General features: G+C 36.5%; 1 protein-coding gene across 2 annotated transcripts in view; it reads right to left on the bottom strand.

The window, feature by feature from the left end:
* The window catches only part of OAT (ornithine aminotransferase), a 1138382-nt gene that overhangs the window by 225499 nt on the left and 896744 nt on the right, over positions 1-16139 (bottom strand). For both annotated transcript variants that reach the window (XM_044056006.1, XM_044056004.1), the window contains 3 exons: positions 9205-9433; positions 3421-3645; positions 1786-1881 (listed from right to left, as the gene is read on the bottom strand). In XM_044056006.1, coding sequence (XP_043911941.1) covers positions 1786-1881; positions 3421-3645; positions 9205-9412 — 529 coding nt within the window. In that variant the 5' untranslated portion in view covers positions 9413-9433. The remainder of the gene's footprint in view (positions 1-1785; positions 1882-3420; positions 3646-9204; positions 9434-16139) is intronic.

Genomic DNA, 16139 nt, shown 5'->3' with positions numbered 1-16139 from the left:
TCACTCCAAACAGTCAAACTCTGCAAATATTTTAATAATAATAAGAAAATCTATAGTTTATACCTTTGTTCCTTATTACATTTAAATTGTTTAAAATGGCACACTTTGGTTGGAGCCTAAGGTCCTCCAAGTCATCAGGATAACAGTAACATTATGTCCCATGACAACAGGTTCATTACACATTTTGTGTCTTTTTGAAAGTTTCAGTTCACACACACAGCTATCTCCAAAGTTTGAGCATTCCTTTGAGAGAAATGTGTATGACTGACTAAGCTTCCCTTGAATCCCCCAGAGAAAAAAAATATAAAAATTAAACAGCAAATCCCCTTTGCAGCACTGCATCACTAATAACATTTTCCTGCTGCGACCTGTTACTTAGCAGGGTACACCTACCTATGAATATTAGCAGTAGTTATATATCTGCATGAATATCATGAAAAGTATGTGAGGTACACGTTATATGTTTATATTTAAAAACAATATAAAAAAGTTAACAATGTTATTTAGCATCCAGATGTTGGCTTGAAAGACATTAGCAATGTTTTAAAATATTAAAAAAGAACAAGCAGTTATTTATGTAGATATAGGCAAAATGAAGTAAGTAAAGATGACTCATTGGAAGGCTGATAACTAGGTAAGAACTCTGGTGCTGATACTATGGGTTTTGTAGGTCTAGGTACCGAGATGCAATAGTTTGTTTAGAAATATTTCAGCACTGCAGCAAAAATTACATGTTCTATTCAAAATAAACATAAATCAGGATTAGGTTCTAGAGTTTTGAAATTAATATTACTATAAAGATATTTTTTCATAATGACTCTGCTAGTTTAATTTTTTCTGTAGCTCTTCTAGTTTGAGACACAGACACTTCTTTGAAGCAAAATCTGAAAAACAAAATGTTTTGTCAAAACCTCTCAGAACTCAGCAGGCATTGCTATTTAACTATGAAACCACTAAGTGCTGTATTTAGCCAGTGTTGCCGATTGCACAAATGGTTGCAGTACTTTATCTGCTACAGAATATGTCAAAATAACCGACACATGACTCTCAGACTGTAAAAGCATTCACGTGGCTAATAAGAACATAGGAACAATACCAGGCAAGCAATCGTGAAGACCATAAGAGGCCTAGTGATGTACGACTTTAAACATTCACACTTAAAACTTTTTGCCATCCTTTTACAAGTTCTTAATTTAACATTTGTTTACCACGAAAGTCCGACTGGGACAGAGCCCATTTTCACAGAAGGCCCAGGGAGAAACGTTCCAAATGCATGTCTTTGGAATGTGGGAGGAAACCAGAGCACGTGGAGGAAACCCATTCAAATGCAGGGAGGAGATGCACCAGAACACTTGGAGGAAACTCATGCAGACTCTGCACAAAAGGCACCCTAGCCGAGAATTGAACCAGAGAACCTCTTGCTGTGAGGTGACAAAACTAAGTGCTGCATCACTGTGCCACCCAATGTTAATAGTTTTTAAAGCAGTAAGAACCAAAGATAATATCTGGTCATGCTTCTACAATGGTTTCAGGTGAATTCATACTAAAGGTGCAGCAGATTGAGATGTGTTATCCGCACACAAGGAGACTTACAAATGTTTGAAAATAACTAGATGTCAGATGACATCAGTAAGAAGTAGCTACAGTATTTCTATAATCATCCTCCATGAAACAAAATAATGCATTTGAAACATCCTAGTATTTGTGCCGTTGTTTTTCAAAATGTACAATAATATAAGTCTGATAAGTAAGTCTGAATTAAAATGTTAAAAATGTCCTTCATACCTGCAAAAATAATTTTTGCTTTGTATTTTTGAATTCCTTTTACTGTATAAGCCCATTTACGAGCCAATTTGCAAGCAGTCTCTCCAGCTTCAACACCTAAAACCAACAAAAGCAAACATTCAGTAAAATTTTAAAATGCATACACATGCATAATCCAGTTTTGTATTGTTGACACTGTAATAATAGTAACTGGTTCTATATGTTGCTACAACACGGGTTACAGAAGTAGTATTTGAATGACGAAATGGAAAAGGGAATAGTAATGAATACTGATACACTTGCGTAGTAACTGCATGTCAGAATGAAGCAAGTCTAGCATGCTGAGCTTTAATCATTTCAACAGTAACATTGACCAAGTTAAAAAGATAATACATCTTAACAAACTAGTGAAACAAAGAAGCTGATTTTGCAATAAAAAATGAGGTGTACATGATTTCTGATTAAGAAACAGAGCAGGCTGACTCTGTGGCCTAATGAGGCATACTGGGAGAGGTATATGATAATTAGCCTTCTGCTCTACCATGGAAAAGCCTGCAGTCAGGCATTTACACAGCCAAACGATCTGCATACAGTAACATGGCCAAAAGCTAGTGTTCATCCACTGTAGTACAGGTAAGTGTTAAGGAACTGAGCAGCCAGGTAGTTTTGAGGAGTGTGTGTACAGGTGGGCTGCAAGTGTCAGTGTACATTTGCCTGGGAGGTCACAGTAGTGGAGGGTTGGTTAGGGGATATGGTGTGTGTGTGTGTGTGTGTGTGTGTGTGTGTGTGTGTGTGTGTGTGTGTGTGTGTGTGTGTGTGTGTGTGTGTGTGTGTAGTTGTCACATCGCCAGCCTCACCTACACTAACAAGTAAATCCTACAATACTGGGGAAGGGAGAATACTAGACACCAGGGACAATCTGCATATTGTGACTTAAAGGCACTTATAAAAAGAGAAAAATGACATGGGTCAGGGGGAACACTAGAACCCAAGGATACTCTGTATAGCATGCCCTAAAGGCACTAAAAATTATTCAAACCCTATACCCTCCCACCTCACACAGGGGGATATTAGTCCTTTGTGCCACCATACCTTTGTACTTGAAAATATTACTCAAGTATTAAAAATATATAATTAATGTAAAAGGGAGGAAAATGTTTCAAAACCTGCACCTTTGATATAGAAAGTAGAGCATTAAACCATTACACAAATAATCGTTAGTGTAGCCAGGTTATTTTACATAATAATTACCAGTTTGAGACTACAGCATAACAGATCTGAAAAGTATATAACAAAAGCTCTTAATGCGCTGTTCGAATATTAGAACAAGATTATCTTTAACCAGTTTAGCAGCATAATCACCAAGCATTACAACATTAACACTAAAATCAAAAATTATACAAGTCAAACTCATTCCTCTTTGCAGAAAAATGTTAGCAGTGAGATGTAAAGTAGATCTACAAGCAGATGACTGCAGCAAGTCAACACAGTGTCTGATGTACTCTGGATAACTTCAGAGAAACATAGGTGCTCTATTTATGAGTAAATACATTAAAATTCAGATGTTAATGGAAAACCAAACAAATCATATCAAACGTAGAAAACTGTAAAAAGGCCATGCTGCTTTAACTGATAAAAAGCATTATTACATCTCACCTGTATTCATTGGAAGTACTTTGTCATAGTTAAACAGCCTGGTAATATACTCTTCATATTCACCAAGGACATTGTTGTAGAATGCTCTAGAAGTAAGCGTCAGTTTTTCAGCCTGGGCTTTAAGAGCATGCACGATCTTGGGGTGGCAATGTCCTTGATTCACAGCACTGTAAGAACTCAGGAAGTCATAGTACTTTCTGCCTTCTACATCCCATACATATACACCTAAAATTATTCAGAAATATTTACAAAACAGGCTTTTATTTAAAAACGATGTTATATTCTGATAATTAAAGCTGCACTTTTTAGAAAAAATATTTAACATAAAAATATCAGGCATTTGTTGAAGATCTACAGAAGCACAATTCTTCATAAAGCAAATGGCCAACAATGTAAACTGTACTGACAAACTTGTCCAACACTATCACCTATATACTTCTTAAGAATTTTCTAAACTTTTCCAAGTCAAGGATGCTGTGACAATTAGTGTTCTCAATTTCAGCCATGTAACTCAGAGAAAATGTATAGAAATCAGGAACATCAAGGTGAAACCAGAGACATCTCTAAAATAAATAGTTTTGTTATTCAGAAATTTAATAGCACAAGTGTAATTATGTACTAAAATAAATATAACGTTGAGAGAATATACACAGATATGCAGTGCTATTAGGTGGTAAATCTAAGAGCATTTTACTTTACAGTAAAGACATTTAAGCATATCTAGTTGTGTAGAGCATTTTCTTCACACTGCAGCTCTGGTGTTTTCAATCACAGCTATTCCTGATTTTGGCTCAAAATTTCTCTCTGTCCCTCCTACTCCCTCTTAAAACTGCTAATTTTAGGAGAAAAGGTGGTGTATACATACACACACACACACATATATATATATATATATATATATATATATATATACACACACACACACACACACACACAAAAACAAGCTCACAGGTGAATATTAGGCTAATTGTCGTGAATGATCATTTTAAGCATAGCCAATAACCTGAGGCCAGAATCAAACCCTGCGTGTTTATAAAACGAAGACCATAACCATCTTGCCAAGCTTACGTACATATGGAGTTGCTACATGATCACAATGGGTGACACAATTTATTGATAGTGTTTAAATAATACAGTATTTTCCTGAAATGCCATTTAAAACAATTTATTAACTTTTATTTAGAAAGCACTGTTTTACTTAGGAAGCATCTTTTTATATGAATAGTTTTCAGCATCTGCTTATTATTTACACTGCTTAGCTTTCAATTAACAACTTGTGTAATGCGGATTATTTAAGTAGGTTAGGAGGGGCAATATGTTTGCACTGTTAAAACCATTTAGCTAAAGGTAAAAACTGCTCTATTAATTTACTGTCCAATCTGGGGTATAATAAAAAGCACTGAATTGTCTCTACATGCTGGTTTATGCTTGTGTCTAAATATTTATCTGTGTTGGGGCGGTATATATATATATATATATATATATATATATATACATATATATATATATATAAATATATATATAAAATATATATATATATATATATATATATATATATATATATATGTATATGTATATATATATATATATATAAATAATATATGGGTCTACCTTCCTTTATCGAAATTACACTTACTCAAAATTAAGAATATCAAGATGGCTTCTTCGAAAGACACTTGGAAACCTTGGATCGTCGAAATTTTACGGAGGGTAAATAACCACTTGGCCACCATGGAGACCTTTGCCCTTTTCCCCAGTTTAGTGCGATCTCGAAGTTGGTATATTTAGTTACAGAAGGTGTGAGGGGGGAGCTGCCCCCAACTTGGGTGTGTTTAAATATGTTCTGTTGTATTATGTTGTCCTGGTGGCCAAGTGGTTGTCTACCCTACGTAATACTTCGATGGTCCGAGGTTTTGAATAAAGTGTCTTTCAAAGAAGTCGTCTCAGGATTCTGAATTTCAAGTAAGTGTAATTTCAATAAATGAAAATAAGACTTATACACACACACACATATATATATATATGTATGTAGATATATACATATATGTAAATATATACATATATATTATACATATATATATATACATATATATATATATATATATATATATATATATATGTAGATATATATATATATATACGGACATACATATATCTATATAAGAAAAATGTAACAGATATAAATATAGATACCCATACATACTTCTGATGCTAAGAGGAAGTTTGTTCTGTAATCTCCTTGAAGGTTTGGTATAATGCATCTGTTAAGCTTTTTTAAATATTATTATTACTGATATTTTAGTTTTCGTGGTCATATGGATGGTGTGATTTCAGCAGAACAAGTATAGAAACTGTTTGGCAATCCCAAAATTCATAAAAAATGTGGATCAACCAACATTCAGCCGAATCGTGTCTTCTCCAGCATCACAACTTAAGTCAATACCTAAATTCATTGATAGGGCTATGTTTAACATAGTTAGTGGCATGCCTTTTTATACATGATGCTTTTCACTTTCTAGAAAAAATGAAAAGTATGCATATTGTTGAAAGGTATTTGTTAGCTAAAGCAGATGTCCACTCATTGTACACTATCATCCCACATGAAGTGGTGGTCGAATGGGTGGCTTTTATCTTACACAACAATGAAGAGTACATCAGTGGAGAAGTTAGATTACTGACCAATGCACATAGCAGGTTTTATACATTATTTTTATGGTCATTATCGAACTTGGTGATGGCATACAGAACATTTCAGGATATCATAATACATAACTATACAACTGCTTTATTGATGACATATTTTTTATTTGATAAGTAAGTGAAGAGTTATTTGAATTTATGGAATAAATAAACGCATTACATTTTTTTAATGTTCACATGTCAAAGTGATAGCTTTAACATTGATTTTTTTTACATGTGGAGGTTCATAAAAAGGTGAAGCACAATCAACCATAGTAAGTTATAAAAACACTGCCAGTAATGCGATGTCACATTACAACAGTATGCATCCCACCTATTTCAAACCTAATTGGATAGCAGGATTATTTTTAGTGTTAAAGAGTTAACTACACACAAAGATGCACAAGACAGGTTGTTGGGACTATTGCACACCAGATTTATGTTGACAGGGTTCCCAGATAAGATTACTGATAAGATGAACAAGGAAGTACCAAAGGATGATGACACAGGAAATATCAATTGGTCTGTGACTACGCCACTGTATTTTTTAATGTGGATAGTTTCATGATAAAAATACAATGTGCAGTAAGTGGTGCATTATGTCTAGTAATAAAGAGGTACTTCAACAGTGGGGGAGCAACCATTATTTATTAACAAAACAGGAAGAAACAATAAAATCATTTCAGAGGGTGAAGCATGATGTTACTATAGTGAAGAGTGGGACTTTTAACTGTTTTTTTTTGTTACATGTAAGGCATATTTCTAAAGTCCTTATTTCACTTGTGGTGCCAATGATAAGGTTTATGAAACACAAGGTTACTTCACATGCAAATCTACATTTGCTGTACATGGAGAACCATATACAACATGAAACTTTCTACAGAGGAAAAACTAGTAGAAACGTTAAGAGATGTACTTATGAACACCATTATGCTACAGGAGTTAAACATTCAAATAATGTTTTAGCTAGGCCTTCCTCTATTTGTATGAATTAAAAATATTTTTTTATGTTGTAGTTCATGTACTTGTAGATTTTAATGATGACAGAGAGGAAGAGTTAGATTACAGAGAAATAAAGTGGCAGATTTTATTAAATGCTTATATTTTTCCACGGATGAATGCAGCTATCAATTACACATGTATTTAAAGAGAAGCAGAGGGTTAAACAAACATAAATAAGAGTGAATAGTTATGAATGTTTTCCTTTATTTATGGTGTCGTGATCAGTTATGTGTTTTATATGAAGATATTTAAGATGTGTAATTCTCAGTATGTGTCATTCTTATGAAGACCTCTGAAAAGGTTGAAAGCACTTAATACGTTTTATTGAAGTATTTACTTTGGAAGTTTATTTCAACAGTTTATTCTTAGCCAGCAGTGGTGTTAGTATTATTGTTTGCCAATATATGTCATTTAGGAAGCTTGTGGATTTTTTTCAAAGTTATGTTTAGAAATGGATTATTATTTTTAGTACTAGGTTTCAGTCTGGTGTTATGTCTCTTGTGTTGTAGTCCATGTACAGACTTTCAAAAAGAACAGGATCAGGCACAGCCTTATATGCAAGGGACACCTCTGTGTAACATATAACACACAGAATACAGTTAAAGCTCCTAAAGCCTTTCAAAACAGCTCAAGTTTTACAGCTTTGTGATTTTTTTTTAATTGCAATGAATGGCTGTACTTTTTCAACTTCTTTCACTTGGTCTGCAGTGGTAAAAGGATCTCCTTGGAATGAGAAGGTATGCCCTTTAGAATTAGACAGGGTAGAGAATGTTTTTCTGACTTTGAAAGCCATAATCTACTGCTCTTCCTAGATATTTAGTGATTTTCTATTTATTATTTTTACCATTATTTTGTAATCAAAATCTTTTTCCTTTATGCCAAGTCTTGTGATGCTAAATTTACAGCTGGGGTCATTATTACTGCATCGTCTGTGTATATTTTGTAGACAATTGTGAAAATGTTGTTATTGGAGTAATTAAATTGCCTACTTTGCTGTTATTGGTGTATTTGGTTGCACACAGCCTATTTTCCACATTTATATCTGAAAATACTCTATGATGAAGAGATCCCAGTAGAGGGCAGGGAGATAACCCCTCCAACCACTATATCTATCCAGTTCCTTAACCATTCACATAAGTTTCGACAGTTAATGCTTGCAATTTTCAGTCAGTCATTCTCTTATGAGGAATAGTGTTAAATGTCTTATCAAGGTCATTATAAAACATATGCATTTTCAGCTCTTCATCATTGTTGCTATTAACTCTTCAAAGAATGCCACAAGATTCAAAGGACAGGCTATCCATTTAACAAACCCATACTGTTTCATATATAAAAGAAAAATGACCTTTGCCTTTTCTGAATTAACTTTACTATGAGCTCCATGATTTAACACAAAATAGAGGACATGCTGATGTATCTAAACTTGCTTGTATGTGATATGATCTCACAACCTTGGGAACTGCTACTATGAGAAGTAGTAGTGGCTTTTGCCAATCGGCAGGGACATATCCATGTGGTAGCATTTTGTTTAACAAGACTCACAGGGATTTAGACAGGTGTTTTTTTTTTTGACTCTGTAGGTAACTGCCAGGAATGTTATCTGGTGACATGGAATTTGAGTTTTTAGTTTTAGTTCTGACAGTAGCTATCCCATCTGCAAGTGAAGCAGTCCCATATCTCTTTCTCTAGCTTGCTCAGTACTCCTTCCCTACTCGTGGTAAACCACAAAATACACAGCCATTTCCCTTACTACTGTCCATCCAGTTAACTGTCCCAGCTTCTCTACTTCTGTCAGTAACTCATTGTTAGGATATTTATGTCTCTACCAGAGACTTTTAAATATTGTTTCGACTGTGTTAAACTCACCGTCAAAAAGAACACCTAGAGAACTGCAACATTAAACAAACTAATGTCCTGTCAATGTTGGCATTATCCTTTCTAGATTGGCAATGTGAACATTAAACAGACACACTAATTTTGAATTTACAGACTACAACAAATAATTCCAAGGTCAACTATATCTAAAACTGCCACACCAAGCAAAATAAATTCAAGCCCTCATTAAATTTATATGAAAGTCCATTTTCTTAAGAAAAGAAATACCTTGCCCTCGTTCCAATGCCACTGGCAAGGGATGGTAGTTATGTGCCCCATATCTCTCCTCGCGGGCAAACACTTCCTCTGATGACAAAGGTTTCTCATATGCCTTCTTTGTTGCAGCACTTGTGGTGGTACGCACGGTGGTATGGGCACTTCTGCTCAAAAATGGAGTTAATGAGTTCACAAAACGGGAAAGCTGACTCATTCTCATGGTTGCAAAAGTTGAAATTCACTGTAAGGAAAGAAATGGAAAAAAGAAAGCTGCTATAATACAATGGGAAGTATTATCAATGGTGAACATGAACACCAGACAAAGCAAAATATAGTGTTACATATACATAATGATTACAGACCAAGTGCAAAGACACAAAAGTTATTTATGATCATGACACCATCATATTATAAATAATCTGCATAAAGGTGAATCTATGAAAGACACACATAATTATAGGCCTGGAAGTCTCACTCCCATTCCTGAAACGGGACTGAAAAAGACTTCTGGGTGGCAGGTTGTTGGGGCTCATGAATACAAGTTCCCTGACTAAGAGTTGACAACACAGCTTCAAACAAATACATTGGCTTATAAAGTGATCCAGATCTATCACAATGTCTGAGATCAGGAGTTGTTATACCCTGCAAAGAATATTTCACAACGCAAAGACAGTACAGTTGTGTAAGTAAATCTACCATAACAGTTTGACCCCAGATGATTTGACCCCAATGAAATTGGGCACACTTTCATAATTAAATTCACATTTATTGGACAATTTGACCCTGGACAATTTAACCTCAGACTATTTGACCCCAATTATATTTAATAAAAGCATTTTACTAATTAATATTATACTTGGGAATTTTACATATTAAAATGTTAAATAATTGCTATGTAAATGCTAATTTAACATATTATTAATACATAAATATTAATGTAATTAATTGCAGTTTTTTAACGTGTACAATAAAATCAATTTGGAATTTTAATTAGGAAGTTTTATTTATTTTATTATTTATTTATATTATTTAATAATTAGAAAGTTAAAATATTATTTATCATTTTTAGTTAGCCCATTAAGAAGTTGTGAGCAACTCCAGGTAGGCATTCTAAATTTATGTGACTGGCACAACATAACTATGTATGCACAAGCGTTTTGTAACATTTTTTTTTTTTTAAGTTCAAATTGTCTTGGCTCAAACATTATTTTTATTATTGCTATTTTAATGGGGACCAGCAGGTGGCACTAGCTATATATTTTTTTTAGTGTGCTGTGATGAAATTCTACTTTACATTTGTTATGTGTTACTAATAACGCACCGTGGTTTGCATCTCATAACAGTAGCATAAGAAGGAGCTCAAGACTTACTGCTGGCAATACATTCTCTGTATAAAATCAGGTCAAGCAAGTATTTTAGCAAGACTTCATGCTGGCAATAGATTCTTTGTTTATGGCTCATATTCTTTGATTTAGTCTCGTACTGTCATGTACTATTGTCAGTTCCGGTGTTGAATCTGGCGGAATTTAATATTTATAAAGTGTATATGATGTTTTTAATGGTTGTTTTATTCTGTACACATTGTTCTATTGTTTTATACTGTACTAATCTTAGATCCATATAGTTAAAAGTTTTACAGATATAGTTTCGGAATCTGTTAATGCTGGGGTCAAAACTCCCTGCACCCACCATAAACGTAGATGTTTAAATGATCACTGCTGCAGTAGCCTTGACTATATAGGTTATATCCTGCCACGAATATAACAGCCATCCAGCTTCCAAAGCTTCAGAGCACCTCCATATGGCCAAACTTTCAGTCAGTTTGAGCTCAGCTGATTAAAAAGACAAATTTGGGCATCAATCTCTTCACAGGTTTCATGCCACCACAGACAGGGAGAGGGAGGCCTGAAAAGGCAATTCTAGGGAAAAGCAAAAAGTAAACATCCACACCCTGGCATAAACAACACACCACAAAACAAGATGGAAGGAAGGAGGGAGGGAGTGGCTACTGTAGCAGTGATCACACAGACATCTACTGTTATGCTACATTTATTTACATAACTGTATTATATTCATCATATTGATCACTGCCGCCATATCCTTAGATATAGGGGTAGATTACCTTAGCTTAATACATCTGACAGGTGGAAGTAGAAAGGTCCAGGAGCCCTGGAAAATGGTCCTAGCAAAGCCTGATTTACAGCTGGAGAAGGAATCAAGCTTATAGTATTTGTAAAAGTATGTAGAGAGGACAAAGTTGCGGCTTCTAAAATACTTCTAGAATCCAACCCTTTTCAAAAAGCACAGATTAAGCCAAGGCCCTAGCAGAGTGGACCTTGACCTTTCCTACAATAGTTTTCTTGTGGTGAATATTGCAAGGCAACGATTTGTCTGTTTTGACACAGGTTGTCCCTTCTTCCTACCTTCATAGCAAATGAACAACTGATCTAAAGATCTGAAAGATTTATTTCTGTCAAGACAGTACCCGAGTTGTCTGTGGACATCCAAGATATGTAGAGTATACTTTCTTCCGCATTTTAGGTTCAGGAAAGAAAAGGGGAAGATGGATACTTTTGCTTAAAGTAAACTTGTATACTACTTTAGGCAAAAAATAAGGATTAGTTCTCAAAGAAACCCTGTCTCTGTGGAAAATATCATAGGGTTGACTTACCACAAGAGCTTGCAACTCAGATACCCTTCTTGCAGAGGTCAGAGCACTCAGCAAAATTGTTTTCCATGTTAAGAACATCAAAGTCAGCTAGGTTAGCTAGTTCAAATGCAGCGAGTGTTAGCTTCTCTAATACAAAATTAAGATCCAAAGGAGGGACCACTGGTTGTCCTGGAGGCCTGTTATGCAAAACCCCTTTCAAAAACATTTTGACATGAGAATGCAATGATGAAGGATACATGAGCAGATATGCTAAAATGGCGGATAAATGCTCCTTGATGGAGGAGTAAAAAACACCGTAGGATAGTAAGTCATATAAACATTGCAAAACTAGAGAACAAATAGCCTTGAATGTGTGCTGGTTATTTTGTTGGTACCAACTAGAAAACCTTTTCCATTTGCTAATGTATAATATTCCAGCATTGGGCTTTCATGCCTTTATTAATTCCAGCAGCACATCCTCAGTAAACAGGTGCCTAAAGGGAATTAAGACCTTATCATCCAGGCAGTCAGTTATAGAGGATTGGGATCAGGGTGAATCAAACATCCCTGATCTTGCGTGAGAAGGTTCATTTTGTAAGGGAGCTTGGGGTAATTATACCTGGCCATTTTCAAAAGAAGGGAAAAGCACTGCTTCCTGGGCCAGAAGGAAGTCATCACAATGATCTTGGGGGATTCCTTCTGAATCTTCAGAAGTAACCTGGATATCAGTGGAAAGGGTGAAAAAGCATACAGGGACATTCCTGCCCAAGTAAAAGAAAAGGCATCTGTCTTTACGGCCTTCTACCGTGGAGTCCTGGAGCAGAATCTTACCAGCTGAACAGAGAGGTAGTAAACAGGTCTACTTGAGTAACTCCCCACAGATGGATCAAATCTTGGAAGACCTCTTGATCTAGTTTCCATTCATGAGGGTCTGTGTTATCCTGTTCAGCTTGTCTACCACACAGTTTTACTCTGATGGAATGTAGGATGCCTATTGTGTCAGACTGTGCTGTGAAGTTATATCCCAAGTTAACAAGGGTAGTCTGTAAAGGGTGCATGACCTGCTTCCACCTTGCTTGTTGATGTACCACATTACTGTGGTATTGTCTGTAACAACTTGAGTCCAGGGACCAAAAATGACTCAGAGATGACTGCCTTGCTGATGATAACCTTTATATTTATGGGCTTGCATCAGTCCTTGGTGTCCCACACAACTTGCAATTTTATCCCTCCTGATACTGCTCCCTAAGCAAAGTCTGAGGCATCTGTGTTGACTGACTGCCTTGAAGCAGGGAGGGAGAAGGAGACACCTGGATTCAGGGAAATTTTCTGATTCCGAGTGATTTCTGTTCTGACAAATGGGATTTGAAAAAACAGAAGATGTTGGTGCTGGGACAAGAGAAACGTTGTAATACCACTGCATCCTACTCATGTGGCGTCTTCTCAAGGGTATCTTAAGAATCACATATGCCATGAGACCCAAAATCCTGAGGTATTCCCCTCACTGTGACCAAAGTCTGAGTGGAAAACCTTAGGAACAGAACAAGATATAGATCTATTTTTTCTTGTTTAAGAAATCTCCTTGAACAGAGGTATCTAGCTGACATTCCAGGAACACAATCCTTTCTGAAGGAGTCAAAAAAAGATTTCTGAATGTTTAACTGAACTCACACTTGTGTAAGAGATTCCTCACCCAAGAGAGAGCCTTGACACTTTGAAAAAGACACTGCACAGATAAGCAAGTCATCTAAATATGGAAAAATGTGGATACCCTGAAGCCTGCAATGAGCTATACTGAAGTAAGACACTTTGTAAACACTCATGGTGCAGCTGATGGCTCAAAGAGTAAGGCACAGTATTAATAATTTGATCCAGACACAGAGAGCCTTAAGAAGCTCCTGAAGTTTGCATGAATAGGGATGTGGTAAGCATCTTTTATATCTAGTGTTAACAAATGAGGAAAAAGAGTAACATGTTGTAAAGTGACAGCATTTTGAACCTTGGCACCATCACAAACAGGTTTAGAAAAGAAAGATCCAGAACTTGTATCCAAGCATCTTCTTTCTTTGGCACTAAAAACATCTTAGAATAAGAATAATTTCCAAGCTGGGAAGGAGGAACTGGTTCCATCACTCCCTGTGACAGCATGTGCTGAAGGACAAGGGGAAACAAAGGAGACTGATCTGCTGGATGAGGAATTACCCCCTGGTAAAGAGAGATTTCCTCCCACTACTATGTGTAAGCTAAGCTAGATGAATGATCTTCAGAACCCATCGGTCCGAGACTATCTACTGCCAAAGAGAAAAGTGGAGATTCAGACTTTCTGGAAGGAAAGAGGGACTGCCAGGGTGGGAGGAAGGGCAAGATCCTTTAAATAGTTGTTTTGACTTGTTAAACGGTCCTTGACTTTAGGGCATTCCTGATTTTTTTTTTAATGTTTACCAGCATTTTGTTGCAGCAGAGCAGCCTAAAAAAGTAAATCTCTGTCTAAAGGAAAATTTAAAATCTCATTTTTCTCATTCTGGGAACATAACCAGGGAAACCTTCTCAAAACAGTAGCAGTGACCAAAGCCCTGGAAGAAGTATCAATCATGTTAAACACACACTGCAAGCAATTAGTAGTGACATGTATAATGAAAGAAATGTAATTGTTTACAGCAGATTTTTCCTCACAAGAAGAAACTGCAGACAAAACATTCCTCATACTTTCACAGTTAGTTATAATATGCTTTAACATACAAGCCCGACAATATTCTGAAAACCCATAGTTGCAGAAGCATTCACTTTTTTCCCTATACTTATCGATCTTCCCATCCTTGTTAGAAAGTGGAGGATCGGAATTAACCAAATGTTTAGCATCAGTAGGACTAATTAAAGCTACAGTTACTGGGTCAAGTTTGGGAAGAGTGTATAAAAACTTAAAAGGAACTTTATGCATTCTATCTGCATTTCTAGGGGCAGCAGATCGACTATCAGGAAAATTGCAAGCAGTGACGCACACATCCTCCAGAGATGACAAAACTGAGGGAATGGATGAAAGTTCTGGAAATTCCTTCTGCTCGCAGTATTTCTGCGGGACTGAGAAACCTCAGTGTTCTCCCACTGAAAACACTTGCACATTCTGGAAATAGTCTCCAAGAAACAGAAACCCCCAGAGGTAGAATCAGAAAATGAGCTTTCCTCTTAAGTCTGAAAAGCTAAGGAGAAACCTTTGTATCTATCACTGCATTTTCTCATCTTGTCCAGATTCGAAATCTTGAATCTCATCAAGAAAAGAGGTATCCCTCTTTCTTTTTACCACTAACCACCTAACAAAATGGATCAATAGCCTGAAGTAAACCCTGAGCCAGACACAGAAAACTACTGTCTAAGGAAATTTGAAAAGGAGTAGAAACATGTTTAGTTTTCTGCTTAGTTTTGACAGGAAATATGGCACCAACAGTGTTATTAATGGTAGCAACAGCTTCCCCAGGGATGGGCATAACATTCTGACTAAACAGGAAAGCCCTCCCTATTCCCTCTCCCAGAAATCAACAAGACTGGCTCCCCCTTGCACACTGAGGGCACCCAAACAGCTGCAGGGGATGCAGCTAATCTCCGGTCAATACTGGCTGTAGGTACTACACCAGAGGGATCTTAGCTATGGACACAGCTAGTCACCCACCTGTAGATGAGTCAACTTGTAGCCTGCTGTGCTGGCAAAGACGGTTTTAATTTCTTTTTGTGGCTGGAAGAGCTGACCAAAGAACCAGTAGTATTCTCCATGGTCAAATCAAAAATGATGCCCTCTTTCCTTGTAATTGATCTCTCAGAAGAGGATATGGCCATGACAACTGTGGTAGGAAGCCTGGTATCTCTGGCTATGGTCAAAACTGGAGAAACCACATGGTTAGTTTCATGGATGTTTCATCCAGAGGAGACAGTCCGGATGAGTGAGACTTAATTATCTAACATCCATGAGGGATGTACTAGTAGAGGCCACAGAAAGGGGAATGATGTTTGGCAGGCCAGAAGGGAGCAATGATGATACCCTTGGCCTTGTGCTATCTGGCTTTTTGGATGAAGATCCATTGTTCTGGATGGAGGCAAAGAAGGAAAAGTATACAGGAAATTCAGGTGTCAACTGTGGACCACAGCACCTCTCCGTGACTGACCATGTGGAAGGAACAGACAGAAGTAATTTTGCCTCTACCCTCAATAACAAATGCAGCAGAGGTTGCAGCAAGGTTGGCCCCAGCGAAAGAAGATCAATGTTGCCACTGATGGGTTGAGGGACCACTTGTGAGGCATCAGGATA

The sequence above is a fragment of the Protopterus annectens genome, chromosome 14.part0 (genome assembly GCF_019279795.1).
Source record: "Protopterus annectens isolate FY-2018-M chromosome 14.part0, PAN1.0, whole genome shotgun sequence".
In the NCBI taxonomy this organism is placed as follows: Eukaryota; Metazoa; Chordata; order Ceratodontiformes; family Protopteridae; genus Protopterus; species Protopterus annectens.
The sequence above is the reverse complement of the archived record's forward strand: the minus strand, read 5'-3'. Positions and strand labels throughout refer to the sequence as shown.